General features: G+C 34.4%; 2 protein-coding genes across 2 annotated transcripts in view; one reads left to right on the top strand and one right to left on the bottom strand.

Moving 5' to 3' along the window:
- The window catches only part of ABCD2 (ATP binding cassette subfamily D member 2), an 89384-nt gene extending 64813 nt beyond the window's left edge, over positions 1–24571 (bottom strand). Inside the window, exons 1-5 of the mRNA XM_061123062.1 lie at positions 23346–24571; positions 21677–21857; positions 5807–5928; positions 2895–3063; positions 2075–2169 (exon numbers count right to left, since the gene is read on the bottom strand). Of these exons, the coding sequence (XP_060979045.1) occupies positions 2075–2169; positions 2895–3063; positions 5807–5928; positions 21677–21857; positions 23346–24281 (1503 nt within the window). The 5' untranslated portion in view covers positions 24282–24571. The remainder of the gene's footprint in view (positions 1–2074; positions 2170–2894; positions 3064–5806; positions 5929–21676; positions 21858–23345) is intronic.
- Positions 24484–27991, top strand: part of REDIC1 (regulator of DNA class I crossover intermediates 1) — a 76110-nt gene continuing 72602 nt past the window's right edge. The window contains 2 exon segments of the mRNA XM_061124152.1: positions 24484–24553; positions 25470–25477. Of these exon segments, the coding sequence (XP_060980135.1) occupies positions 24484–24553; positions 25470–25477 (78 nt within the window).

Here is a 27991-nt window from a genome sequence, read left to right as displayed (position 1 = left end):
TTTCTCCCTAACTGTAGCCAAACTGAAATGCTATTTTGATAGAATAAAGTTTAAAAAATATCCTGGAAAGAACCCAGAAAGAATTGCTTTGTAATTTGCACTGCTCTTTCAATAGAAAGAGGATTAAGAAAGTTTAAGTTTGTAGAAGCATAAATATTTTTTAAATGATTTTTAAAGGTATGTGCCATGACAAAAGGTATATAAGCAAAATATTTAATAGAATCATTCTCTACTGGGAATTCTCAGAAATTTAACACATTTTGAGTCTAATAGAAGATTTTCTACATTCATATTATTTTTAGCATAAGCTTTTTGATGTTTAGTAGACTGTGAGTGTTAGGCAAAAGAATTCCTACATTTACCAAAATTTTCTTCTCCAAATGGTTTTTCAATTCCAAAAGGCAGACATAAGAAAGAGTACATTTTCCTCTAGAAACCTGTTTATTTATTAATCCATGTAGAGGGAACAGAATTTTCTATTATACTTTAGCGACCTGAGACTATAAATAAAACCGCCTGACTTAGAAATAAGCAATTATCATAAAAGTATACTATACTAATATATACCTTTGCACAATCTCCAAATTCAAGACACTTTCACTAGATTATTTAAAACTTCATTTTATATAAAAATATACTGAGTTCTGAATTTTTTTCACAGAAAGAGTGTGATGTGTCCACAATAATGTAGTTAGTAGGTGGCAGAATTCAAGACTCTTCCTCTATTTAATAAGTGGAACAACCAGAATTGATATTATGAAACCTAACCTGATGAAAACCTCCTTGCAAAAGTCATAAACTATAAACTGCTAAAGTATTGATAAATAGTCAAATATGCAATGTAGGGCTCTTCAAAGGCTTTATTTTAAATCTATTTAAGACTATGCTGTATCATTAGCACTCATCACTGCTCCATGACTCAGTCGCTTGGGTCGTGTTCGACTCTTGTCAACCCTATGGACTGTAGCCCACCAGGCTCCTCTTATCCATGGGGTTCTCCAGGCAAAAGTACTGGAGTAAGTTGCCCTGCCTTACTGCAGGGGATCTTCCCAACCCAGGGATTGAACCCCCATCTCCTACATCTCCTGCAATGCAGGAGGTTTCCTTACCACTGAGCCATGGGGAGGCCCCTTATTGCTGCTCTAAAGGTCTATAAATTGAAAAACAGAGCCCAACCAAATTGTAGTTAAAACACAATTTCTCTCACATTTATTAACACAAAATTTCCCCCTGTTTAGTACTTCTCATCCTCTTCCAGCAGCCTAATGAATTTGCAAATACATCTTTAAATAATTAAACCTAGACTAAGGTCCACATTAAAATCATTAAATGTACATATGTGGTCATGTTTCTAATTCTGTTATTAGGTCTAATCATGTCATTGTTTGAACTAAGCGCAGATAACTTCATTCTACTTATCAGCCAATTATTTTGCATTTGAATTCCAAAATGCATATTTGAATTTTATAATGCTTTAAATCAGGGTCTCAGATTTATTAGTTATTTTTACACCTTAGTTTTTATAATCAAGACAGAGTATTAAACAATAAATAACTATTATTCTCAACAGAATTAAGAACTAAATCCAAATTTGTAAATCTTCTGATTATTTTTTCCTAATAGAAGATGTAGTTATTGAAAATATAAGTTAAACTTATAAATTTAATGTAAACTTGCTGATTACCTCTTCTCTCATATTTTAGTAAATATGTAACAATGTAGGCTTGTATTACTTGAGTAATCCCTATAAGGAAAAAAAAATTAGAATTTACTTCCGGATATTAATTTCTGAGGAAATTTCCTATTGCTCCCCAAAGTTACCTTGTTTAGGCTCTCAGGGTATTGTAATTTTGATTTTCAACCAAGCAATAAAGCAGTAGAAATTAAATTTCTCTTTCTTTCTGCTTTCTGAGGAAGTAACTGCTTCTGTAATTGAGTCACTATGCCTACCTTTCTTGATTTCCCCTCCTTTTCATATGCTTCCTCCAAGTATTTAACATAAGGTACAAGAATTCTGAGTTCTTTTGTATTAGTGTGTTGGCAAAAATCAGAAGATTCTTGAATATCATCTTACTTTGAAGTTTAGACTGGAAACCACCACTTCTCCCGTTGGTGTAATTATGGGAACATTTTCACAAATAATTCCATGCTCCACATCAATAACTTTTCCTATAAGTTAAGGAACAGTTTACATTTCAAAAGGTATCATGTGTCATTGCTAATTAAATAACTTAAAGTATAATGCAGCATAACAGATAAATTTACTATAAAGATAATTCACAGTAATAAGTCATAGAAATAAATGCAAATATAGATATCTATATCTATAACAAAGCCTAATGTAAACTTGCACATTTTGATGTATCTATTTGGACTATCTTTCCCAGAAATATTATTCTACAATAATATGATGCTAACATCAAAATGAGAGCAAAGATAAACTCTATCTGGTATCAGCTACATTGTTTATAACTACTTATTTCTCTAAATTAAACTTTGCTGCAGAAAAAAAACCAATGCTGCAGAAAGGAAACAAAGACATAGAAAAATACAATCTTTAAAACATAATAACCAAACTAACTGATAGAATAAAGGAGAACAATATAACATCAACTCTAATTCTATTATTTGAATTTTAAAAGCAAAAAAAAAAAATCATTCTGCCATATATGTACAGTTTCCAGAAATTATTCTAGACATTTTGTCCTAAATAAAAGTAGCATAGTATTTTTTATGATAATTTTAGTTACTCTTCCTCAAAATACAGCACTAACTTTAGGAATAACTGTTTAAATAACTAAATGTTGGTTCCTTAGCTATCTCCTAAAATACTTTGGTTCTGTTGATAAATACTTAAAATATAGAAGATGTACAAAAACATTTGAGTGTAATACCTTTGATTTCCAACGTCTCACTGAGGGGTAATTCTATGTTAGTTCCACACTTGCTATGGTTTTCAGACTCTTGCAAGACAGCAGTTCTCTTATAAATGCCTCTTTTTACTTCATCAAAAACCCAAAACATGTTGTATACTCGAGCAGTATAGCCTGCTAATTCAGTTATCTAAAACCAATGCAGTGATATAACATAGTTAATATACTCAAGACAGACTTTTAAACAAATATGAAATCATACAGGATTCTTGACTTAATGTTAAAGGTCTTATTTTATTATGTGAAAAATAGGTAAGTATATCTGATAACTAAAATTAGTAGCACTAAAAAGCTTAGCAAGAAGCAGCATATTAAGTTGATAGTTTGAGCTTGATTAGAATTATAAAACTCATCACAATTGTTTATTCAAGTCAGGATTCAGAGTGACATGTAGAGATTTCAGAATATTAGTGAGACTTAAAAATCTTTCAATATCTTTCAATCGATTTTTTGATTTGCTCCGTTTACATGAATACTTGATTTCCAGAAATTAAAAGTTTTGTGTAAAGCTTAAATTCATTCAATGAAATTGATATTTTTTTTTCAATTTGAAATAGAAGATTTTAAGAAGAAAAATGCATTTTTTCTTGTTAAGAAATAATGTTTCTAAGTCAAAGTGATTATCAAAATTCCTAAATTAGGTGCAAGATTCCTAAGTTTACCCCTGCTAGAAGATATCAACATTGAGTCAGCTCAGCGGAAAATTAAATTCTTTTCAGTCCAAATCCCAAGATTCAGTTTCTTTTCAAGCCAAACATGACATATATGCCCAAAGATAAATGTTAAATATGACTTTTTTTCTAGATGAGATTCTGAGATAAATCTTTGTTTTAGTTCAAAGACTCAATAAAATGATGTCTTGCTCCTATTCTGCCATTTGTCCAATTTAGGTTGAATCTCTGCTACTTTTCTAATAAAAGAACACTTCGATATCAAGGTGACTCATGTGAAAGGTGATTCATGTCCTGTTAAGATCATCTTTCTCAGTGTAAAGGAGGCAATAAAAAACATTCCCTTATAGAATTGTTTAGTAGGATATTGGTATCAATAAGCAAGGCATATCGCTAATAAATGTCTTTTAAACAGTAAACTGTAGACTAATACCGATATTTGTGTAAGATTTTTGTGAGTACAAAACTAAAGCAAGGAATGAACAGGTATTATTGTTGAAAGCCTTCCTCCCCTTGTCTCTACCATGTGAGAAATCTATAATTAGATGAGTATTTCATTTCAGTATAATACTTATACTTATTATATAGGATAGTTTCTAAAACATTTCCTAGAAGAATTTTTTGAGTTCCCAAGTAGAGGTAAACAGGGCTAAGGATTAACAAAATATGGATACAAAAGAAACCTAGGAAAATATATTTGTCTAAAACAAATCTAAACATATTTGGAGGTCAGTTAAAAAAGGCAGGAGGCACTGAGTTAGTACACCAGGATGCAGAGTTGAATGGGCCGAGAGTGTTTAAAAAAAAAAAAAATGAGATTGTGATTGCCGACAAATTACTTCAACATATGAGAAAAGGGGGTTTCTCTAAAAAGGAATCTTGTTCCCTCCAGAGCCAGTGGAAAACCATGATGCTTTCATGTGCTTTCACAGCAATGGTAAGATTCTTTAGAAGTGCAAATTCTATGATTCAATTAACACACAGGCAAAATAAAACAAAATGCAATCTTTTTTTGTGTTGGAGACAATCTAGAAAAATAAATTGATATTCTGTGATGCAGCAAAGTATTTGAATGTGAGTTGTAGAAAATTCTGACTTGTCATTTAATTTTAATAAGTAATTTATTAGATCAAAAAACCTACCCTCAAAGTTATGTCTCCGGATTATCAAAATTACTATTTGAAAAAATATTTTTGAACTGTTTTGCTTTATGGCCCTAAACAATTGATTTTATCTTTTTTAAAAAAAATTCAGTAAATCAGTTGTTGAAAGAGACTGAAAAGTTCTGTCAGCAAATCACAAATTTTGCAACTATCTAATTTATTCAAGGATAATTTAATAGGCAAATAAATTTATAATAATGCTCTGGCAATTTATATTGATATAAAAACCACAGGAGTCATTAATAGTGAGAATGACTATCCATGGGAATATTATTTAATATCTGAATTGAAAAGAGTGACCTTTAATCTTAACCCTGTGATATCTGTAGGTCTGTCTGTAGATCTTACTACCATTCTTTCAGGAAACATTTATTGACCCTATATAATATTCCAAACATTAAAACAGATACTAAGAATGTAAAGATGAATAAGATAGTTCCTGCTTTCCACTCAGGGTCTCAAGCAGGAAATAAACAATTATAATGTGGTAAAGGACCAGATGTACTGAGCACAGAGGAGGAAGACCCAGGCTTCAAAAGAAAGTGGAATCACAAAAGGGTTTCTTATATGTGGTTGACTTGAAGGATAAGTAAAAGTTTGCAAGGTATATAAGTAATATTATTTGCTATCATTTATTAAAGTGCTTACTATCATAACTCTACAAAGCCATCACCTTCATTATCCTTATTTTACAGATGAAGAAACAGACACAAATGGTTGAGTTCAAATAATTTGCAAACACTGGAGCAAGAATTTAAATTTAGACATTGTCACTCCAGAATGCATACCGAAAAGCCTCTTAGTAAACTTTAAAAAAACAAATATGTTATACTACAGACAGAAAAAGAGGAGTTGACAATTGAGAGTGTAAAAACTGAAAGATAATACACTTGGGACTTGTCCTTTGTCTTGATTATACTCTTAGCAGTTTTTGCCAGAGAATAGATGTTTCCAAAATAATAAATATATGTAGTAATTTACATTTTTGCTTGATTTTCATACATCTTATTTAAATCAAACTGACAAGAAATGCAAGTACCTCTTTGTATGAAGACATAATCCTTTCAATAGCATCAGCTCCAGAAGCCAATAAATTTCGAGCAGTGGTAAAGGCTTCTGTCCGTTCACTAACCATAGCTTGTTTCTGACCATCCTCTAGATCTAAAAGCAAATTAAAAACTATTGAATTTTTTAAATAACTAAATGTTTTATTTTATACTGAGTTTTGATTCAAGCTGTGACTCAATCATATGTGAACTTTTCATTAGTATCAGGGTTTCCTAGGAATTAATGAATTATTACAAATATAGCATTTGTACCAGATTTTATTCAAATCTTCTTTTGCCTTATTTTTCTAGAAGAAGAGTTAGAAGAATTAAATTTATAGGTATTAAGACAATTTTCATTTAGCATTCTTTTAACCCTTACCAAATTCAACTCCCTGCTCTTATTACAGATAGGTAATAAAATGCTACTGATTCAGTCAATAAAAAACCACTAACTGGAATCTAAGCAAGTATTTCTAGTGTGATTTCTTTTAAAAGAAATGCAAAGTAGCTGACCATCAAATCTACCTCTACTTCTATCAACTTTCACCCTACAGTTCAGCAACACACAATTATGCAAAATTCTCTTTACTCTCTAGTATTTGCATATATAATTTCTCCTGATTTTAATATACTTTCCTTTTTGCTGAGCTCTTTTTTAAAGAGTTAACCCTTTAATACAGGTTTCCCTGGAAATCCTTGTCTGGATTTTCCAGTAGACTATAAGTTATTTAAGGGGCAAAACTGTATTTTATTCACTCTTGCTAGTACTCACCAGAGTGTTTAGAACATAGTATTCCATGCTAGCCTAATCCGTAGCTTATAACAATTGCTCTTAAATGTTAGGCATTATCATTTTCTGTAAGAGTTCTTATTTTATATCTCCTCAGTTTAGTCTTGATCTTCAAAATTATTCTCTCGAGGTCATTACTTTTAACTTGCCATCAATTTGATTCTCTATCCAGTCTTTCTACAGACTATCACCAAAATTCTAAATTGAAAGCTATATATTAATGAAGAAATTAGAATAATATAGCCATATATCATAGCCACTTTGATATTTATTTCACCCGGATTTATCTCAGCAAAAAAGGGCTTTTTTTCCTCCCTGACAATGCAAATATTTAACATGTGCCCAGATATAATTACCAGATACTTCCACCTTTACTTGCTCATAGACAGCTCAGCTGAGTTTGAAAGGGATCCATGTATAATAGAAGGTAAAATTTATCCAGCAGATATTTATCGAACAGCAAGATTTACAAGAAATTAGGCAAAGTGCTACAGGATATGCAAGGATTAAATGTGCTTTTCAAACTCTTTCCTTAGGGAGCTTACAGTTTGGTAGGAGAGAAGACAAGTTCCCAAATAACAATGCAGGGCAACCTCTGAGGAGAGTTAGTGTGATGCATTTGAAAGAGACAAAAATCATTTCTTGCTGCAAGAGACAGGAAATGTTTCATGGAGAACTAGATTGTGAGTGAGGACTTGAAGACTGCACACAATTTTAAAAGATCACAAGTACAGCATAAGCAATATCTCAGAGAAGAGAAATTTCAAGCAATGCCAATTGAATAAATAACTTGGTCAAATTACAGTATTGGTTGGTGTCAAGCACTGATTTTATTTTGAGTATCAGAATAACCATGAGTTCATGGGACCCTCCTGGTTTAGATGTTGGGCACTGCTTTAGAGAATTATTTTTATTTCCCTTCAAGTAAGTTGTACAAAGAAAGGCTATAAGAGTTAGTATAAGTAAGAAAAGAAAGATGTAATTGGATAAACTGGGAACAGAATCTTCATATACTTAAGAACATTTAAATGTGTGACAAAATTTAGACAGCCACAAAAAATTAACAAAGGATTCTCAGCAAGCTACCAAAATAGTGATTGCTATATCAGTTAAAGTGCTAAGAATAGTTTTGACTCAGAGAATCTGGCTAAAATTATTACGGGATTTTATCAATTTGGGTTAAAAGGGGATTGAATAACAGCTTTCACGGACAGTTTCTATTAAAAAGGGAACACTAGCACAGACAGACCGCTGTTTGGTACAGGATGGTACTTTCTATACTACTTTGGCAGACTAATACCTACTGGGTTTTCTCCAAGCTTTTAAACTTGCAAATTTGTAACAAAATTACAAATAGCTCTGGAAAGACTTCATGTCACACTTTTATTCTACTAACTGTTCTTTAGCAGGTGGTTTAAGAGCAATGCAGGAGTATTTTATCAGGCACACAGTAGGGAACTATGTGACTTCTATGACAAGGTCAGATTTCTTAGTGTCTGTTAGACATATAAACTCACAACCTAAAGCCCTCACCTATTTTGTATGCTAGGTAGACATATTTCATCTTCCTCACCAAATATTTTTAATATTTTTTTCAAAAGTTCTGCATTTAAGGATTTAATAGTTAGCATTATATTCTCATCTTATTAGTACTTTTTAGGGCTGATAATAGTAAGTATATATTGAAACATGGTCACATCAGTTGCTATTTCACTGAAAAGATGAAAAAGGATTTTAAAATGAAGGTTATGCCATAATTTCTCAAATCCTATAGAACTGTACGATGCAAAGAGTGAACCCTAATGTAAACTATGGACTTCGGTTAACAATGTATAAATAATGGTTTATTAGTTGTAATGAATGTACAACACTAACACAAGATGTAAACAAGAGGGGAAACTCTGGTAGGTACACTGTACTTTCTGGTAAATTCTCCCACAAACCTAAAACTGTTCTAAGAAAATTGTCTGTTAATTTTTTAAAAGTTGAAAAAGTAGGCTCTTCTTTTGTATTTTTAAACTTTGATTTACATTTGAGTTTCTTTCTTTTTATTTGTATTTTACCTTTGACATCTTGAAAAATCTCAGCAAAAACTTACAGCCTTATCCAACCTCATACCACATATCAACTTTGAGTAGACTGATGTGAAATGAAAAACAATTAATATCTAAGAGATAAAATCAGACAATATCTTATGACCTTGGGTTAGACAAATATTTCTTAAATAGGACATAAAGCCATTAACCACAAAGAATTAATTGATAAATTGAGTTATATTAAAATGATTACTTCTCTGAGACAAGCTGTTAAGAGATTGAAAAAGGAAGAATCAACTGGGGAAAATATTGGACATTTTGTGTGTGTGTCTGACAAAAGACTTACTACAGAATACATAACAGCTTTTACAAATCAGTGAGAAAAAACATATTTAAAAACAATCTAAAGTTAATAAAAAAAAATTATCAGCACTTCATAAGAATGGCCATCCAAATGGCCAACAAATGAAAAAAAGTGCTTAATCTCATTTGTCAACAAAGAAATGAAAAGACTACAATGAAGTATCACTATAAACTTACCATATGCCTAAAATGAAAAATACCTGAGTGAAAAAGACTGACATCAAACATTGACTAAGAATGGAACAACTAGAATGCTTATACATACTATACAAGGTTATTTATGGAAGATTCCAAAACCAGCAAATAAATGGTCTACTACTAATAAATGGTCAGTAAAATAATTACCTCTGATGTGGCATGGCAGGGGCATGAGTAAGTAGGGATGGGGGTGGGAGCCTTAGAATGAGGATAGGACTGGGAAAAGGTATGAGGGCTTCTGGGATGAAGGTAAGCTTCTATTTCTTCTGAGTGGTGATTATGTATATGCGTTAACTTTATGACAAGTCATTGAGTGGTACACTAATGACTATGTCCTGTTGACACATGTATTATACTTTACAAGTGTAAATACTTAGATGCATAGCTACTTGCAGCTAAAAGTATGTCTGATATATATTGATAATTGCTGTTATGATAATTGGTCGACAGGACTGTTCAGTCCAGTTCAGTCACTCAGTCCCGTCCGATTCTTTGTGACTCCATGGGCTGCAGCACACTAGGCTTTCCTGTCCATCGCCAACTCTTGGAGCTTGCTCAAACTCATGTGCATCAAGCTGGTGATGCCATCCAACCATCTCATCCTCTGTCATCCCCTTCTCCTCCCACCCTCAAGCTTTCCCAGCTTCAGGGTCTTTTCCAATGAGTTGGTTCTTTATACCAGGTGGCCAAAGTATTGGAGTTTCACCTTCAGCATCAGTCCTTCCAATGAATATTCAGAACTGATTTCCTTTAAGATTGACTGGTTTGATCTCCTTGCAGCGCCCAAGGGACTCTCAAGAGTCTTCTCCAACACCACAGTTCAAAAGCATCAGTTCTTCGGTTTTCAGCTTCCTTTATGGTCTGACTCTCACATCCATACATGACTACTGGAAAAACCATAGCTTTGACTAGACAGACCTTTGTTGGCAAAGTAGTGTTTCTACTTTTTAACATGCTGTCTAGGTTGGTCATAGCTTTTCTTCCAAGGAGCAAGTGTCTTTTAATTTCATGGCTGCAATCACTATCTGCAGTGAATTTGTAATCCAAGAAAATAAAATCTGTCACTGTTTCCATTGTTTCCCTATCTATTTGCCATGAATTGATGGGACTGGATGTCATGATCTTCATTTTTTGAATGTTGAATTTTAAGCGAGTCTTTTCACTCTCCTCTTTCACTTTCATCATGAGGCTCTTCAGTTCCTTTTCACTCTCTGCCATAAGGGTGGTGTCATCTGCATATTTGAGGTTACTGATATTTCTCCCAGCAATCTTGATTCCAGCTAGTGCTTCATCTAGCCTGGCATTTCGCATGATATACTCTGTGTATAATGTAAATAAGCAGGTGACAATACATAGCCTTGATGCAATCCTTTTCCAATTTGGAACCAGTCTGTTGTTCCACCTCTGGTTCTAACTGTTGCTTCTTGACCTGCATACAGATTTCTCAGGAGACAGGTAAGGACGTCTGGTGTTCCCATCTCTTGAAGCATTTTCCATAGCTTTTTTATATCCACACAGTCAAAGGCTTTGGCACAGTCAATAAAGCAGAAGTAGATGCTTTTTCTGGAACTCTCTTGCTTTTTCTATGATCCAACAGATGTTGGCAATTTGATCTCTGGTTCCTCTGTATTTTCTAAATCCAGCTTGAACATCTGGAAGTTCTCAATTCACGTACTATTGAAGCCTCACTTGGAGAATTTTGAGCATTACTTTGCTAGCATATGAGATGAGTACAATTATGTGGTAGTTTGAGCATTCTTTGGCATTGTCTTTCTTTGGGATTGGGATGAAAAGTGACCTTTTCCAGTCCTGAGGCCATTGCTGAGTTTTCCAAATGTGCTGGCATAATGAGTACAGAACTTTCACAGCATCATCTTTCAGGATTTAAATAGCTCAGCTGGAATTTCATCACCTCCACTTCGTTCATAGTGATGCTTCCTAAGGCCCACTTTACTTCGCATTCGAGGATGTCTGGCTCTAACCACGATCACACCATCGTGGTTATCTGGGTCATGAAGATCTTTTTTGTAAAACTCTTCTTTGTATTCTTGCCACCTATCATATCTAAATCGACCTACAATATAACATTTTATTTCAATAATTTGACATTAGAATATGAAACATACTAATGTAGCAGGAGCCTAGATATAATCTTGTTGCAGGTACACTTTTAGAATAAAAACATCACCCATGTTACTAGTGTGATGGGGAGAATTTAGTTCTATTCCTAAGAGCAGTACCTCTCAGTTGCTACTTCTGATGTGCACCTTACATTATCAGATCACCAATATTGGCAGCACCAGTGGCTTAGCTGCTCTCTTTCTTGCTTGTTAGGTGCCTGTGATAAAGTCTGGCAGGAGAGACTTATAAGTAGCTTTTCCTAGCCTTTTCCAGAATTGCTCTTGATATGAATAGGAGTCGTCAATAACGTTAAAACAATTGAGATTATAGCCCCCAGGTGACTATTTCCTTCACATAATTTCAGTCTTTCTCTTAATGAGAAGCAAATAAAGGAGTACTGCCTTCTACAAAAATAACAGAGATTATACATAATTAATAATCAATCCCTCTTTTTCAATGATTTGCTCCCACGATTACTTGGTCTCAAGTAAATCCCTTATAGAGTAAATCCCAATATAGCTAATATAAAGACAGCCCAGTGAAAGAGAAAAAAGCATTGCACAAGGAATTATATAAAGTCTTCTATCCTTAGTGCTTTCACTAACCATTTGTGTGACCTTAGACAGATTTGGGGCTCCTGACTAGATCACTTATAAACTCCTCTTCTGATGTGAAAATGACATGATGACATATGCAATTTTGCAATGTGAACCTCAATATATTAATAAGTGTAATCTTGTGCTTACCACAAGATTTAAAAGGTTGTAGCTATATAGTATAATAATTCTACTACACAACTATTTTTCTTTTCTCCTCCCGCCAAAATTATGTAGGCTATTCCTCCTATCTTCATATTTACCACAAACTTTTTAATCACTTTCACATGTCTTCCCCCTTTAACAATAATAATCAGACTAGCAAACATCTATTGAACAATTCCTATGATGCAGGCACTGTTCTAAATTTTACACATGTGATCTTCTTTAATCTTCATAACAACTCTGCTATAATTTCTCCCAGTTTAGAATGGGGAAACTGAAGCACAAAAAGGTTAAATGAGTTGTCCTATGTCACAATCTAATAAATGAAAAAGCCAGGGAAGAGGAGCCAAGATGGCGGAGGAGTAGGACGGGGAGACCACTTTCTCTCCTACAAATTCATCAAAAGAATAACTGAACACAGAGCAAACTTCGCAAAACAACTTCTGATCGCTAGCTGAGGTCATCAGGCGCCCAGAAAAGCAGCCCATTGTCTTCGAAAGGAGTTTTTCTCTTTTATTTTCCTTTAAAATCCCCTATTACTCCCCCATTACTCCTTAACTTTCATTTCCATAGACTTTTACGATTTTTTAATTAGGGGGGAAAAAAAAATTTTTTTTTCTTTTTTTTTTTTTTCTTTTTTTTCTTTCTTTTTTTTTTTTCTTTCCTTTTTCTCTTCTATTTTCTATTTTTCTTTTTCTCTTATTTCTTTTAAAGTCCTCTAGTACTCCTCTACTACTCCTTAATTTTCATTTTCAATACACTATAACCTTACAAAAAAAAAAAAAGAAGAGAAGCCCTATTTTTAAACCGAAGATTATTCTCTCCCAATCTTGACTCTCTGTTTTCTACCTCAGAACACCTCTATTTCCTCCTTTCCCCTTCTCTTCCCAATCCAATTCTGTGAATCTTTGTAGGTGACTGGGCTACGGAGAACATTCTGGGAACAGACAGCTGCGTAGATCTGTCTCTCTCCTCTTGAGTCCCCCTTTTTTTCTCCTCCTGTTCATCTCTATCTCCCTCCTCCCTCTCCTCTTCTTCATGTGACTCTGTGAACCTCTCTGGGTGTCCCTAACGGGGGAGAATCTTTTAGCCATTAACCTAGAAGTTTTCTTATCAGGGCTGTATAGTTGGAGAAGTCCTGAGACTACAGGAAGAATAAACCTGAAATCCAGAGGCAGGAGACTTAAGCTCAAAACCTGAGGACACCAGAAAACTCCTGACTACAAGGAACTTTAAGTAATAAGTGACTGTCCAAAAGCCTCCATACCTACACTGAAACCAACCACCACACAAGAGCCAATAAGTTTTAGAGCAAGACATACCACGCAAATTCTCCAGCAACGCAGGAACATAGCCCTGAACATCAATATACAGGCTGCCCAAGGTCACACCTAACACATAGACCCATCTCAAAACTCATTACTGGGAACTCCATTGCTCTCCAAAGAGAAGAAATCAAGTTCCACGCACCAGAACACTGACGCAAGCTTCCCTAACCAGGAAATCTCGACAAGCCAATCGTCAAACCCCACCCACTGGGTTAATCCTCCACAACAAAAAGGAACCACAGACCTCCAGAATACAGAAAGCCCACTCCAGACACAGCAATCTAAACAAGATGAAAAGGCAAAGAAATACCCAACAGGTAAAGGAACATGAAAAATGCCCACCAAGTCAAACAAAAGAGGAGGAGATAGGGAATCTACCTGAAAAAGAATTTAGAATAATGATAATAAAAATGATCCAAAATCTTGAAAACAAAATGGAGTTACAGATAAATAGCCTGGAAACAAAGATTGAAAAGATTCAAGAACTGTTTAATAAAGACCTAGAAGAAATAAAAAAGAGTCAATTACAAATGAATAATGCAATGAATGAGATCAAAAACACTTTGGAGGGAACCAAGAGTAGAATAACGGAGGCAGAAGATAGGATAAGTGAGGTAGAAGATAAAATGGTGGAAATAAATGAAGCAGAGAGGAAAAAAGAAAAAAGGATCAAAAGAAATGAGGACAACCTCAGGGACCTCTGGGACACTGTGAAACGCCCCAACATTCGAATCATAGGAGTTCCAGAAGAAGAAGACAAAAAGAAAGGCCATGAGAAAATACTCGAGGAGATAATAGCTGAAAACTTCCCTAAAATGGGGAAGGAAATAGCCACCCAAGTCCAAGAAACCCAGAGAGTCCCAAACAGGATAAACCCAAGGCGAAACACCCCAAGACACATATTAATCAAATTAACAAAGATCAAACACAAAGAACAAATATTAAAAGCAGCAAGGGAAAAACAACAAATAACACACAAAGGGATTCCCATAAGGATAACAGCTGATCTATCAATAGAAACCCTCCAGGCCAGAAGGGAATGGCAGGACGTACTGAAAGTAATGAAAGAGAATAACCTACAACCTAGATTACTGTATCCAGCAAGGATCTCATTCAGATATGAAGGAGAATTCAAAAGCTTTACAGATAAGCAAAAGCTGAGAGAATTCAGCACCACCAAACCAGCTCTTCAACAAATGCTAAAGGATCTTCTCTAGACAGGAAATGCAGAAAGGTTGTACAAACGTGAACCCAAAACAACAAAGTAAATGGCAACGGGACCACACCTATCAATAATTACCCTAAATGTAAATGGGTTGAATGCCCCAACCAAAAGACAAAGATTGGCTGAATGGATACAAAAACAAGACCCCTATATATGCTGTCTACAAGAGACCCACCTCAAAACAAGAGACACATACAGACTAAAAGTGAAGGGCTGGAAAAAAATATTTCATGCAAACGGAGACCAAAAGAAAGCAGGAGTCGCAATACTCATATAAGATAAAATGGACTTTCAAATAAAGGAAGTGAAAAGAGACAAAGAAGGACACTACATAATGATCAAAGGATCAATCAAAAAAGAAGATATAACAATTATAAATATATATGCACCCAACATAGGAGCACCGCAATATGTACGGCAAAGGCTAACGAGTATGAAAGAGGAAATTAATAGTAACACAATAATAGTGGGAGACTTTAATACCCCACTCACAACTATGGATAGATCAACTAAACAGAAAATTAACAAGGAAACGCAAACCTTAAATGACACAATGGACCAGCTAGACCTAATTGATATCTATAGGACATTTCACCCCAAAACAATCAACTTCACCTTTTTCTCAAGTGCACACGGAACCTTCACCAGAATAGATCACATCCTGGGCCATAAATCTGGTCTTGGAAAATTCAAAAAAATTGAAATCATTCCAGTCATCTTTTCTGACCACAGTGCAGTAAGATTAGATCTCAATTACAGGGAAAAAATTGTTAAAACTTCAAACATATGGAGGCTAAATAACACGCTTCTGAATAACCAACAAATCATAGAAGAAATCAAAAAAGAAATCAAAATATGTATAGAAATGAATGAAAATGAAAACACAACAACCCAAAACCTATGGGACACTGTAAAAGCAGTGCTAAGGGGAAGGTTCATAGCATTACAGGCTTACATCAAGAAACAGGAAAAAAACCAATTAAATAACCGAACTCTACACCTAAAGCAATTAGAGAAGGAAGAAATGAAGAACCCCAGAGTTAGCAGAAGGAAAGAAATCTTAAAAATCAGGGCAGAAATAAATGCAAAAGAAACTAAAGAGACCATAGCAAAAATCAACAAAGCTAAAAGCTGGTTTTTTGAAAAAATAAACAAAATTGACAAACCATTAGCAAGACTCATTAAGAAACAAAGAGAGAAAAACCAAATTAACAAAATTAGAAATGAAAATGGAGAGATCACAACAGACAACACTGAAATACAAAGGATCATAAGAGACTACTACCAGCAGCTCTATGCCAATAAAATGGACAACTTGGATGAAATGGACAAATTCTTAGAAAAGTACAACTTTCCAAAACTGAACCAGGAAGAAATAGAAGATCTTAACAGACCCATCACAAGCAAGGAAATCGAAACTGTCATCAAAACTCTTCCAGCAAACAAAAGCCCAGGACCAGATGGCTTCACAGCTGAACTCTACCAAAAATTTAGAGAAGAGCTAACACCTATCTTACTCAAACTCTTCCAGAAAATTGCAGAAGAAGGTAAACTTCCAAACTCATTCTATGAGGCCACCATCACCCTAATTCCAAAACCAGACAAAGATGCCACAAAAAAAGAAAACTACAGGCCAATATCACTGATGAACATAGATGCAAAAATCCTTAACAAAATTCTAGCAAACAGAATCCAACAACATATTAAAAAAATCATACACCATGACCAAGTGGGCTTTATCCCAGGAATGCAAGGATTCTTTAATATCCGCAAATCAATCAATGTAATACACCACATTAACAAATTGAAAGATAAAAACCATATGATTATCTCAATAGATGCAGAGAAAGCCTTTGACAAAATTCAACACTCATTTATGATTAAAACTCTCCAAAAAGCAGGAATAGAAGGAACATACCTCAACATAATAAAAGCTATATATGACAAACCCACAGCAAGCATCACCCTCAATGGTGAAAAATTGAAGGCATTTCCCCTGAAATCAGGAACAAGACAAGGGTGCCCACTCTCAACACTACTATTCAACATAGTGTTGGAAGTTCTGGCCACAGCAATCAGAGCAGAAAAAGAAGTAAAAGGAATCCAGATAGGAAAAGAAGAAGTGAAACTCTCACTGTTTGCAGATGACATGATCCTCTACATAGAAAACCCTAAAGACTCTACCAGAAAATTACTAGAGCTAATCAATGAATATAGTAAAGTTGCAGGATATAAAATTAACACACAGAAATCCCTTGCATTCCTATATACTAACAATGAAAAAACAGAAAGAGAAATTAAGGAAACAATACCATTCACCATTGCAACAAAAAGAATAAAATACTTAGGAGTATATCTACCTAAAGAAACAAAAGACCTATACATAGAAAACTATAAAACACTGATGAAAGAAATCAAAGAGGACACAAACAGATGGAGAAACATACCGTGTTCATGGATTAGAAGAATCAATATTGTCAAAATGGCTATTCTACCCAAAGCAATCTATAGATTCAATGCAATCCCTATCAAGCTACCAACGGTATTTTTCACAGAACTAGACCAAAAAATTTCACAATTTGTATGGAAATACAAAAAACCTCGAATAGCCAAAGTCATCTTGAGAAAGAAGAATGGAACTGGAGGAATCAACCTGCCTGACTTCAGACTCTACTACAAAGCCACAGTCATCAAGACAGTATGGTACTGGCACAAAGACAGAAATATAGATCAATGGAACAGAATAGAAAGCCCAGAGATAAATCCAGGAACCTATGGACACCTTATCTTTGACAAAGGAGGCAAGGATATACAATGGAAAAAAGACAACCTCTTTAACAAGTGGTGCTGGGAAAACTGGTCAACCACTTGTAAAAGAATGAAACTAGAACACTTTCTAACACCATACACAAAAATAAACTCAAAATGGATTAAAGATCTAAATGTAAGACCAGAAACTATAAAACTCCTAGAGGAGAACATAGGCAAAACACTCTCTGACATAAATCAAAGCAAGATCCTCTATGACCCACCTCCCAGAATATTGGAAATAAAAGCAAAACTAAACAAATGGGACCTAATGAAACTTAAAAGCTTTTGCACTACAAAGGAAACTATAAGTAAGGTGAAAAGACAGCCCTCAGATTGGGAGAAAATAATAGCAAATGAAGAAACAGACAAAGGATTACTCTCAAAAATATACAAGCAACTCCTGCAGCTCAATTCCAGAAAAATAAATGACCCAATCAAAAAATGGGCCAAGGAACTAAACAGACATTTCTCCAAAGAAGACATACAGATGGCTAACAAACACATGAAAAGATGCTCAACATCACTCATTATTAGAGAAATGCAAATCAAAACCACAATGAGGTACCATTACACGCCAGTCAGGATGGCTGCTATCCAAAAGTCTACAAGCAATAAATGCTGGAGAGGGTGTGGAGAAAAGGGAACCCTCTTACACTGTTGGTGGGAATGCAAACTAGTACAGCCGCTATGGAAAACAGTGTGGAGGTTTCTTAAAAAACTGGAAATAGAACTGCCATATGACCCAGCAATCCCACTTCTGGGCATACACACTGAGGAAACCAGATCTGAAAGAGACATGTGCACCCCAATGTTCATCGCAGCACTGTTTATAATAGCCAGGACATGGAAGCAACCTAGATGCCCATCAGCAGATGAATGGATAAGGAAGCTGTGGTACATATACACCATGGAATATTACTCAGCCATTAAAAAGAATTCATTTGAACCAGTCCTAATGAGATGGATGAAGCTGGAGCCCCTTATACAGAGTGAAGTAAGCCAGAAAGATAAAGAACATTACAGCATACTGACACATGTATATGGAATTTAGAAAGGTGATAACGATAACCCTATATGCAGAACAGAAAAAGAGACACAGAAATACAGAACAGACTTTTGAACTTTGTGGGAGAATGTGAGGGTGGGATATTTCAAATGAACAGCATGTATGCTATCTATGGTGAAACAGATCACTAGCCCAGGTGGGATGCACGAGACAAGTGCTCAGGCCTGGTGCACTGGGAAGACCCAGAGGAATCGGGTGGAAAGGGAGGTGGGAGGGGGGATCAGGATTGGGAATACATGTAAATCCATGGCTGATTCATATCAATGTATGACAAAACCCACTGGAAAAAAAAATAATAATAATAATAAAAAAAAAAATAATAAAAAAAAAAAAAAAAAAGAAAAAGCCAGATTTGAACCCAGGCAATCTGATGCCAGAGCCTACAGAGTAAGAATATAATAAACATTAACCATTGCTTCCACCTAAATTCTTACTATTTGCCCTGGATTGTGTCAAGGCACATTAAATATATTATATATAATTTCTTTTTTTTTGTTTTTGTTTTTTTTTTATTTTTTTATTTTTTTATATATAATTTCTTAACAATTCTTAAAATACATTATTATTCCTACAGGTAAGAAAGGAAAATTTAGGCATATAAAGTTTCTGTAACTTTCTCACGGATGAATAAAATAGCAATCAAGATTTGAACAGTAGCCTGTTTCTTCCTTTATTCTCTTTCTTTCCTCTTTTCTACTTTTTCTCCTTTTTCTCTTTGCTATTGTTCTTTTATTCACCCATTTTCCCCATCTATTTTGCATTAAAATATATAGTATCATGTACTTCATTTATCTCTAATGTAAAAGACAACTCAGGGCCTAAGCATAAATTAAGATTGAAGACTAGATTAGAATAGATAGTATTTCATTCCAAGACCCAAAGTCTCAAAAATAATGTCATTATCTAAAAAAATTAATTATTTTGTCTGAGTAAATGATAACTTAATATTTTCATGTATTATATCATTATAAGTCAAATATAGTAAATATATACACACAAATATTTCAAGGATATATATAGTAATTTTAGAAATTACAGATATTGAAGCATACTTTCATAACAATATCATCATATGAATTCATTTTATTCTTCTATGAAATTATTATATTGCTTTTCTGTTCATAAAGCTTTCTTTTGAAAAGAAGTTTTAAGAATTATTTTATTTCACTTGCATCAATGGGACTACTATCACAATTTCAATCTAAAATTTTAATGCTGTTTTCTAAGTTACCTTGATACTTTCTAGATTCATAGTATTTATTTTTAAATATCTTATTACATCACCTACAGAAGTAAGACTGTTAGATTTTTTGCATACATTGTTTACTTCTTACTGGTCTCTGTGGTTTAATTTGTCACCATTAATAGCTACATTTTCTCTGCTCTATGTTGAATACTCCAAGGTTTTCTAATAAGATCAGTTCTTCCAAAGACTAACAGAACAACACCATAATTTTGTTATTGGGGTAGTTTCTAATATATATTATACACAAACCCTTTAAAATGCCCATAAACCTGTACATGTTCACTATAAATATTTGACAATTTTGCTAAATTTCTTAGTAGAACTAATCTTAATACCATACAGTTTTGTGTCTTTTTTTCTCTAATACTCTTTTGAAAAAGGAATTTATTTTATTTCATTATGAAAAGATTAAAATGCTAACAATGCCTTTTTCAATATAAACCTTTTTAAATGATTAAAACAAATTTTGAAAGCATTAAATGAACAGGTAAAATTCAGTTTTCCTCGTGGTCTAAATACATTGTCTATTAGACAGCTGAGCTGTAGAGTACACTTGGTATATGTATCACTTAACACAAAGGACTGACAAATTTTACTTTACCAAAATGAGTAAGTTTAGTTGAGATTGACTCAAATTTGACAAGTGCTTTTGTAAGAATTGGTAAAGCATTAAAGCACTGTTTTAAAATGTTAAAGCACATGGTAATTTTTTTTGTTTTTATTGGATGACTTCAAACAAACAACTATTAATACTTAATTCTATACCAAAAATAACTGTAAATAGTGTGAATTCTGTTACATTTTTCTTAGTGTTGCTGTTTGTCTTCTAGGCAATAATTATCACCATGTATTAAGAACACTGATGTTCTTGATACATTATTCTCTTAAATCCTCACAACAGCACTCTGAAGTAGTTTTTCTGATACTCATTTTACAGATGAGGAAACTGAGGTTTAGACAGTTTAAGTAACTTGACTAATAGGACACAGGCAAAAAGAGGAAAGGCAGAGTTAAGCAAAGCTCTGTCTCACCACAAAGTCAATGTTTTTGTCTAGCTGCTTCAATACTAACACCAAGTTTGGTCAAATGGTTTTTAAAGAGGAAGGTGAATGTTTTACTTTGGAGAGACAGAGGGAAATATTTCTTTTTTAATTCATAACATCTGTCCTGCCAATTAAGACCCAAACTCCCATCTCAAATATTACATAACATTTTAATATTGTCCTCCTTGTCCTTACATTTCTTAGTTGTCCCAAAGGATGAAAAATGTTCAAAAAAAAAAAAAAGAAAAGAAAAGAAAAACCCCACTGAAACAGTGATAAGATAGAATTAGACACGTGCAACTTTACAACCCTTATCCCCTCAATACCACCAAAGAGGAAGTTATCTAATATACTACCTACAAGTAGAGGAAACCCTGTTCCATGGAATGAAGCACTCCCTGAAACAGTATTATTGATTGTTTAAGGCAGTCAACCAACTCTTCAAATTACAATCAGGGCAGATCCAGTTATAGAATATTTATAGACTAAAAGCATGTTATGTGCAGAACTGAAATTTACAATACATGGTGAGAACTATTATACTCTTTATGAAGGTGTTAATTTATGTTGAGTTTAAATGTAAACTAGAGAATCATTCTTTATTAGGCAGTATAACTGAAATTGCTTGAGATTAACCCCCCAAAACACTACATCAGAGGTTTCTGAAATACTGCAGAGCTGGAAAGATCTTTTGAGTCACTTCTTTTAAACAGTTGGTCTTATTATTCGATATTTCAAAGTTTCCCATTGTTTCTGACCATTAAGGACTATAGAATGATGGCTACACAATTTACTCACACAACTCCAGCAGTGACACTTTAAAAAGAATTAATCTGAAGCATATATTTAATATTAAGTGTAAATGTCATTACCACCATCTGCAAAGCCAGTTGCAGTGATAATAGGTACAGCCACCATAATTAGTCCACTGCTGCTCCAAACATACTTCATCAAGAACTGCTCTATCATGATGTACCACAAACGTTTGGATAAAATGAGGTTCATCTGATTTGCTAAAGCTTTGTAACTTTTCTGGAGTTGGTTCATTTCTACCTATGGAGAGAAAAAGAGATAAGAATTAACCTAGTACGAACTATAAAAATAAGTAATGTATGTTTGAGGATTTCCTTTAAAGATAATTTCATGGTTTCTCTTTCTTAGTATACTCTTATCTATGATTCTAACAACCAATAAATACAGATTATGTCAGAATTAGCCATTATTTCAGTTGTAATCACATCTAAACTATTTTTTAAATATCTGATATTTAGTATATATAATGTTAAATATAAATACAGACAAGTGATTTATACTTATGGTTTCAAACTTATCTGTATAAGATGTTAACACTAAATGATAATCCATAAAACATGAATAAACAGTTAGAACCTTGTCCTTGATCACACCAAAAATAAGTGAAAATAAACACATGACATGTATACTTGTAATTAACTCCACTTTTAAGCACTCAATTTACTATGTTTTGTCTAAATGCAAGAAACCTACAGCATGCTATAATTTATATCACTAAGTTCAATGATTCAAAATAAATATGATTTATACAATGTATGAGGCCAGTTTCCAAGTGGGAATATAAGTCCTAAAACTGCTTTAAATTTTCTTCTTCAGAATGGTACTACTATAAAATTTTTTTGAATAATTGACAGTTTTGAAAATTAATTCTGCTTCATAATCATACCATTTCAACTTTAGAATAATTTACTGTTTCATCTGCCAAGTCATTTGTATTAAGATTTCAGATGCATCACCTTAAAGATTCCTGTCATATTTAATATTCTTAAATGAACTGCAAGTTTATGTAATTAGGTTAACTATTCTAGGGACCTGCTAAATGTTGAATATCTTTAATATATAAAAATATTCTGGAACTCCTTTTTCCTTCTTCATCTCTAATTTTTACTTTTCCTTCAAAGCCAGGCAAAATTTCATTTCACTATCTTTTTTTATTTGTCTCAAAATATGATGAGCAATGAAAATGCCATTTGTAAGTCACTCTCCTATACTTCTTAGAACTAAGGAACTCCATCATTGACCAGTCATGCAAAATTGTCACACTTGTCTTCTCATATGAAAGCACTTTTTTTCTCTTGAAAAATAAACAAACAAACAATACCATTGTAAATTTTCCATCTCAGTAGAAGCATGTTTACTTAGCTTCTAAACATATATTTTTCTTCAGTGTTCTAGGACCATCTACTTAGTTAGGATTTTAGTTTTAAGAAAATTCTTTGGAGATAATTCTGAGCATGTTTGGATAACTGAGGCTAAATAGACTTTTTAGAGTGGTGAAAATGTTATTCTCATGAAACTTTAGAAAAGTTTGCACTTAACATATAATTCTTTAACAGCTTATGATTAAAAGGGGTAACGAAGCATATATTTTAATACAGGTTTAAATGTCATAAGAATCCAAAATGCTAAAGAAATGAGCACAAAAACAATACAACAGATGGTATCCGGTACTGCAGTGGCAGTTTGAACAATCTCACATTTCACCCATCATCTTAATTTCTTTCTTACCTTATGTCCTCTGTAAAAGGCAATTTCTTCAACATTGGCTATGATTCTGGAGTGCACATACCGCAAATAGCCTTTTCTATGAGCTTCTTCAGCTACCAATTTACCAAATTTGGGAGAGCAGGCTTTTAACACTTTAGCAGTGGCATATACCACAAGCCCTGCTAAAACAGTGGGCCCAATTGGGCTTGCTCCTCTGGATGTAGCAGTCTGGATAAGTGTATAGGAGGTCAGGATTACATCTAAAATAGGTTTGGTCAGATTGGAGTACAAGTGAGCCACCGACTGCGCGAACATCATAATATCCTCAGTAAGAGACTGGTCAGGGTTTGCCAGCCTCCCATCCATATTGATCACCTTATAATAAGTCTGATTTGCAAAATAGGTCTCATAAGCATGGTCTACTAGGCGAGTTCTGAAGGCCAAGGCCAATTTGCCCTCCAAGTACCTTATTGCACTGTTGACAAAGGTGGCAGGGATGGCAATCATAAGCCACTTGATTAACTTGATGATGAAAGTCCGAGGCTTCTTTTCCACAATGCTTTTCACAATTTTTCCATCCAAACCTGCTACATAAATAGACAGAAAGGTTCTTGAAATTAGTGCTACCGAGTGGAGGCAGAGCCATCCTGTTTCAGTGGTCACAAGTTTTGGAAAGAGAATTTTCCGAAGTTCTAGTAGCTGTTTGAAAAAATCTGCATTCACTCCAGGCGAAGGTTTTTTACAAGTGGCCTCGGTGCAATGCAGTATTTCTCTGTTCTCCGCAGCCGGGTAAGCGCCTTTTTTCTTCCTGTGGCCAGATTGCTTTAAATGCTTGCCAATGATGGGATAGAGGGTTTTCAGAGCATATGCTGCAGCTACCACACAGGCAGCCCTTTTGGCAGCCCTTGATCTGGTCCATTTCACTCGATCAGCTGCTGCATTTAGCATATGTATCATTTTCCCAGTTACCCAAACCGGCTTCAAAAAGAATTGGTTTTAAAATATCATGCTCCACAGGAATCCCCAGCAAATGTTTCAGAAAGTTTTACAGCGTTCCATAGTTCGCAGCGTTTCTCCTCTTCTGTTTTTGTTTTTATTTTTTAAAATTTTGTTCTGTGACAGATGCTTCAGAGCTCAGGCTCCACCGCATCTACTGGGGATGATTCCCTCAGAAGCTCAAGCTGCACGGAGCAGCCCCAAGCTCCTCCCTCTCAGGCCCCTCATTGGCTGTAAGGACGAAGGGACCCTTGGAATCCTCGCTGCTTTCCTTTGAACCTTGAAAATGAAGAGAGAGCAAAACGAATTATATCCTTAAACAGTTCAGAGAGTTAAACGTCTATTTTTGGAGAGGTCGAATCAGGGCAGCTGCTGGCGACAAAACCTGCCTAGGCGACTGAGCATGCTCAGCGTCACTTAGAAACCCACAGAAGTTTCAGAAAATACATCACTTCTCTAAGGTTTTAGTAGATACCACAGAGGAAGAGCAAAAAGAAAGGGAGATTTCCAAGAGCTAAAAAGGGAGATTTCCAATGACGGAGAAGGAACAGGGGAGATGACGGAGGAGAGGATCAACAGATAAAGGGTATGGAATGAATCTGAAAGGGAGAAGAATGTAGCATATGGGAGGGGCACTGGGAAAAAACAAAATATCAAATATTCGGATCTGTTTTTCAGCACTCTCCCCGCGCCTTTTTTTTTTTTTTTTTTTTTTTTAGTGTCTGTGATTTCACATGAAATCCCAGAACCTATCAAACAAGTTGTATGAGGCTATTGTTTTGTAAATAAATGGGAGATAAGTCTTCAGTATAATAAAAAATAATTCTTTGCTATGACTTCATTCCAAAGTTTACTTGTCCTTATAATAAAAAATCAAGTCCCGTAACTGTTATTCTTAACAATGGAGAGCTGATACACTGGTGATTATTTACAAAGTGACTATTAAATAAGTGAGAGCAGTGTTTCACTTCTGCCACCCCTGTGTCCTTTAGAGAGTTGGTACTTGGAGGTATGTGCCTTTATATTCAAAAGTTAACCGTTTGGGAGTCGAAGGGGGTTAGATGATAGAAATAGCTTCTCCACCATCTTACTTCATTTTGCAAGAGTTCCTTGTCTTTTGTAACCTTGTGTTTTGTTTGTTTTGTTTAGGTTTAGAGGTAATCTCCCTCCCATCTCCATTTTGATTATTTGATAAAAATCAAGTGTTCAAAAATATTCTCAGCATCTCTAATGGAGGACTAAATTGTAAACAAGCAAAATTGTGCATATTTTAAAAAATGTAACAGACATGTTTTTTAGGCAAAGATGAGTTATTCTCAAACATGCAAAAACATTCTTGCTTCTCTACCCCTCATTGACCTCCCTGCCCCACACACAACATACACACACATTTCTAGTCAGCGGGAATCCTGGGAAGATGTCCATTTAATGAGAATAGAGATTGGCAAATTACAGCCCAACCAGTGGGCCACATTTGTCCCACCAATTTTTATGTAGCCTATGAGCTAAGAATGAGTGCTTAGAAGCTTCAGCTGTGTCCAACTCTGTGTGACCCTATGGACTGCAGCCGGCCAGGCTCCTCTGTCCTTGGGATTCTCCAAGCAAGCATCCTGGAGTGTGTTTCATTGAACCCGCATCTCCTGCACTGGCAGGCAGGTTCTTTACCACTAGCGCCACCTGGGAATAGTTTTTACATGTAAACTCTGGCTGAAAATACATCAAAAGAAGAATAATATTTTGTGATGTGAAAATTATATGAAATGTTTGTGTCCATAAATAAAGATTTATTGGAACATAGCCACACCCATATATTTACGTATTGTCTGTGGAAATAGAGACAGACAATTAGGTAGATGAAATAGAGCTCAGAGACAAAATTAGGTAGATGAAATAGAGTTCAAAATAATCACTACCTGGCCCTCTAAGGAAGTTTGTCAGTCCCTGTGCTAGAATATTAAACCTTTCCTATCTTCACTATTCAGTTGACTGTGACTAAAGAACCATTGTCACTTTTATAAGTAACCATATTTTTAACTTTCAACATTCCTCCTTTTCCAAATACTTATATGACTTCCAAGAATCATCATAGGTCTCTTCATTTGTTTGCATTCAATTCAGCAGATTTACTAATACATAAGTGGCAAATTCATGCAAGACTCCGATAGTTGGCCATATTAGCAGCATAATCTATCATTCCATTAAGACTTTTTATCTGTACATAGGGATCATAGTGCCATTTTTATTTTCAAAAAAATTTTTGTTCCTAATCCCATGCTTTTCCAGTGTTAAAATAAGGCTGCCTTATATTTATAAAATTGAATTATTTACGTCACATTTCCTGACTGTGACAGGACATGTGGAGGGTCAAGATAAACTGAACTTGGGGTGATAGGAGGATGTTCAGTTGGCAAAACATGATACACAGAGGGTTGCATGGATCAGAAAGCAGTTGGCAGTCAAGGGAAGTGGCTTGCATCACTGGCGTAGGGCAAGCTCAGGGAAGAAGCAGGGCAGTGGGAAATCTACAAGCTAAGAAACTTGGAGACCTAAATACGTAGGCAGGTCAGTTTACCAACTGAAAGTGAAACTCAGGTACAGGAAAAGCTTTTAAAGCCTAGAGTGAAAGACTTATTAGAATGAGGAAATGGGTATAAAGAAAATAATCAAGATAGAAATTTGGTTACCAGAAATGTGGTACAAGGAAAGTTGAAGTTCAGTTACTAGAACTGGGAAAAGGTCAATATAAGATTTAACCTGTTGTAAAATCACTAAAGTACAGACCTAACTATCACCACTGAAATTCCACAACCCCCCTATAACCCCACTCTGCTCCCAAAGGCTAGGATTGATTTGAGCTCCTGAGACTAGACTCAAGCCTTCAGGAAAGGCAGAGATGGTAGAAAACCAGATAGGTAATTCCAGTTGGAAACATGCCATTTAAATAAGAAACTAAGAATGTCAAGGTCCTTCTTTCATAATGCAATTAAAGCGACAATAATGTTAATTTAGTTTGTGTTTGAAACTAGAGAAAAGGGAGGTGAAAAAAAATCACTGCTTACTATAGCAAACATAGCTTGTCGAGTTTACATGTTTTTATGTGGAAAGTAAAATTTTCTTAAGAGGGGAGGAATAATCTTAGAAAAAGATATTGAAAGTAAGTAACATTAAAAATAAGCAGTAATTATTAAATTGTTAAGTGTGATACTCTCAATGTCCAAGTCAAAGTGGACACTACCAATGTTCATTGAAGAGCAGAATTAAATATACTTTATAAATGATACAGAATATATTAGAAAAAGTATAATTTATAAACTGTAAAACTTCAGAAATAATTTTTATAATAAACTGATATACATATACTAGTATATAAATAAAAATATATCATGCAGATAATGTATGTTTGTGTTTTTAGACACTAAGTCTCCAGAAAGTAAATAATTTTTAGTAATATGATAAATTAAGATTTAAGAATTTTGGGTGGATTTTTTCAACAAATGCTAAATAATATTTTAGCAGTGCTGTATTTCTTTCTTGAACTGTTTGCTGACCCAAGAGGTTACTTAATTGCCCTCTGGCCCAAAATAGCTCAGTATTTTACTCATTATCTATCAGTTGTGCTAGCCTTTTTCATGTGAGCCATAATAACATTGACAATGAAATCTTAGGTCAAC

Source organism: Dama dama, chromosome 3 (assembly GCF_033118175.1).
Source record: "Dama dama isolate Ldn47 chromosome 3, ASM3311817v1, whole genome shotgun sequence".
Lineage (NCBI taxonomy): Eukaryota > Metazoa > Chordata > Mammalia > Artiodactyla > Cervidae > Dama > Dama dama.
Note: the sequence above shows the minus strand (reverse complement) of the source record. Positions and strands in the feature narration are given on the sequence as shown.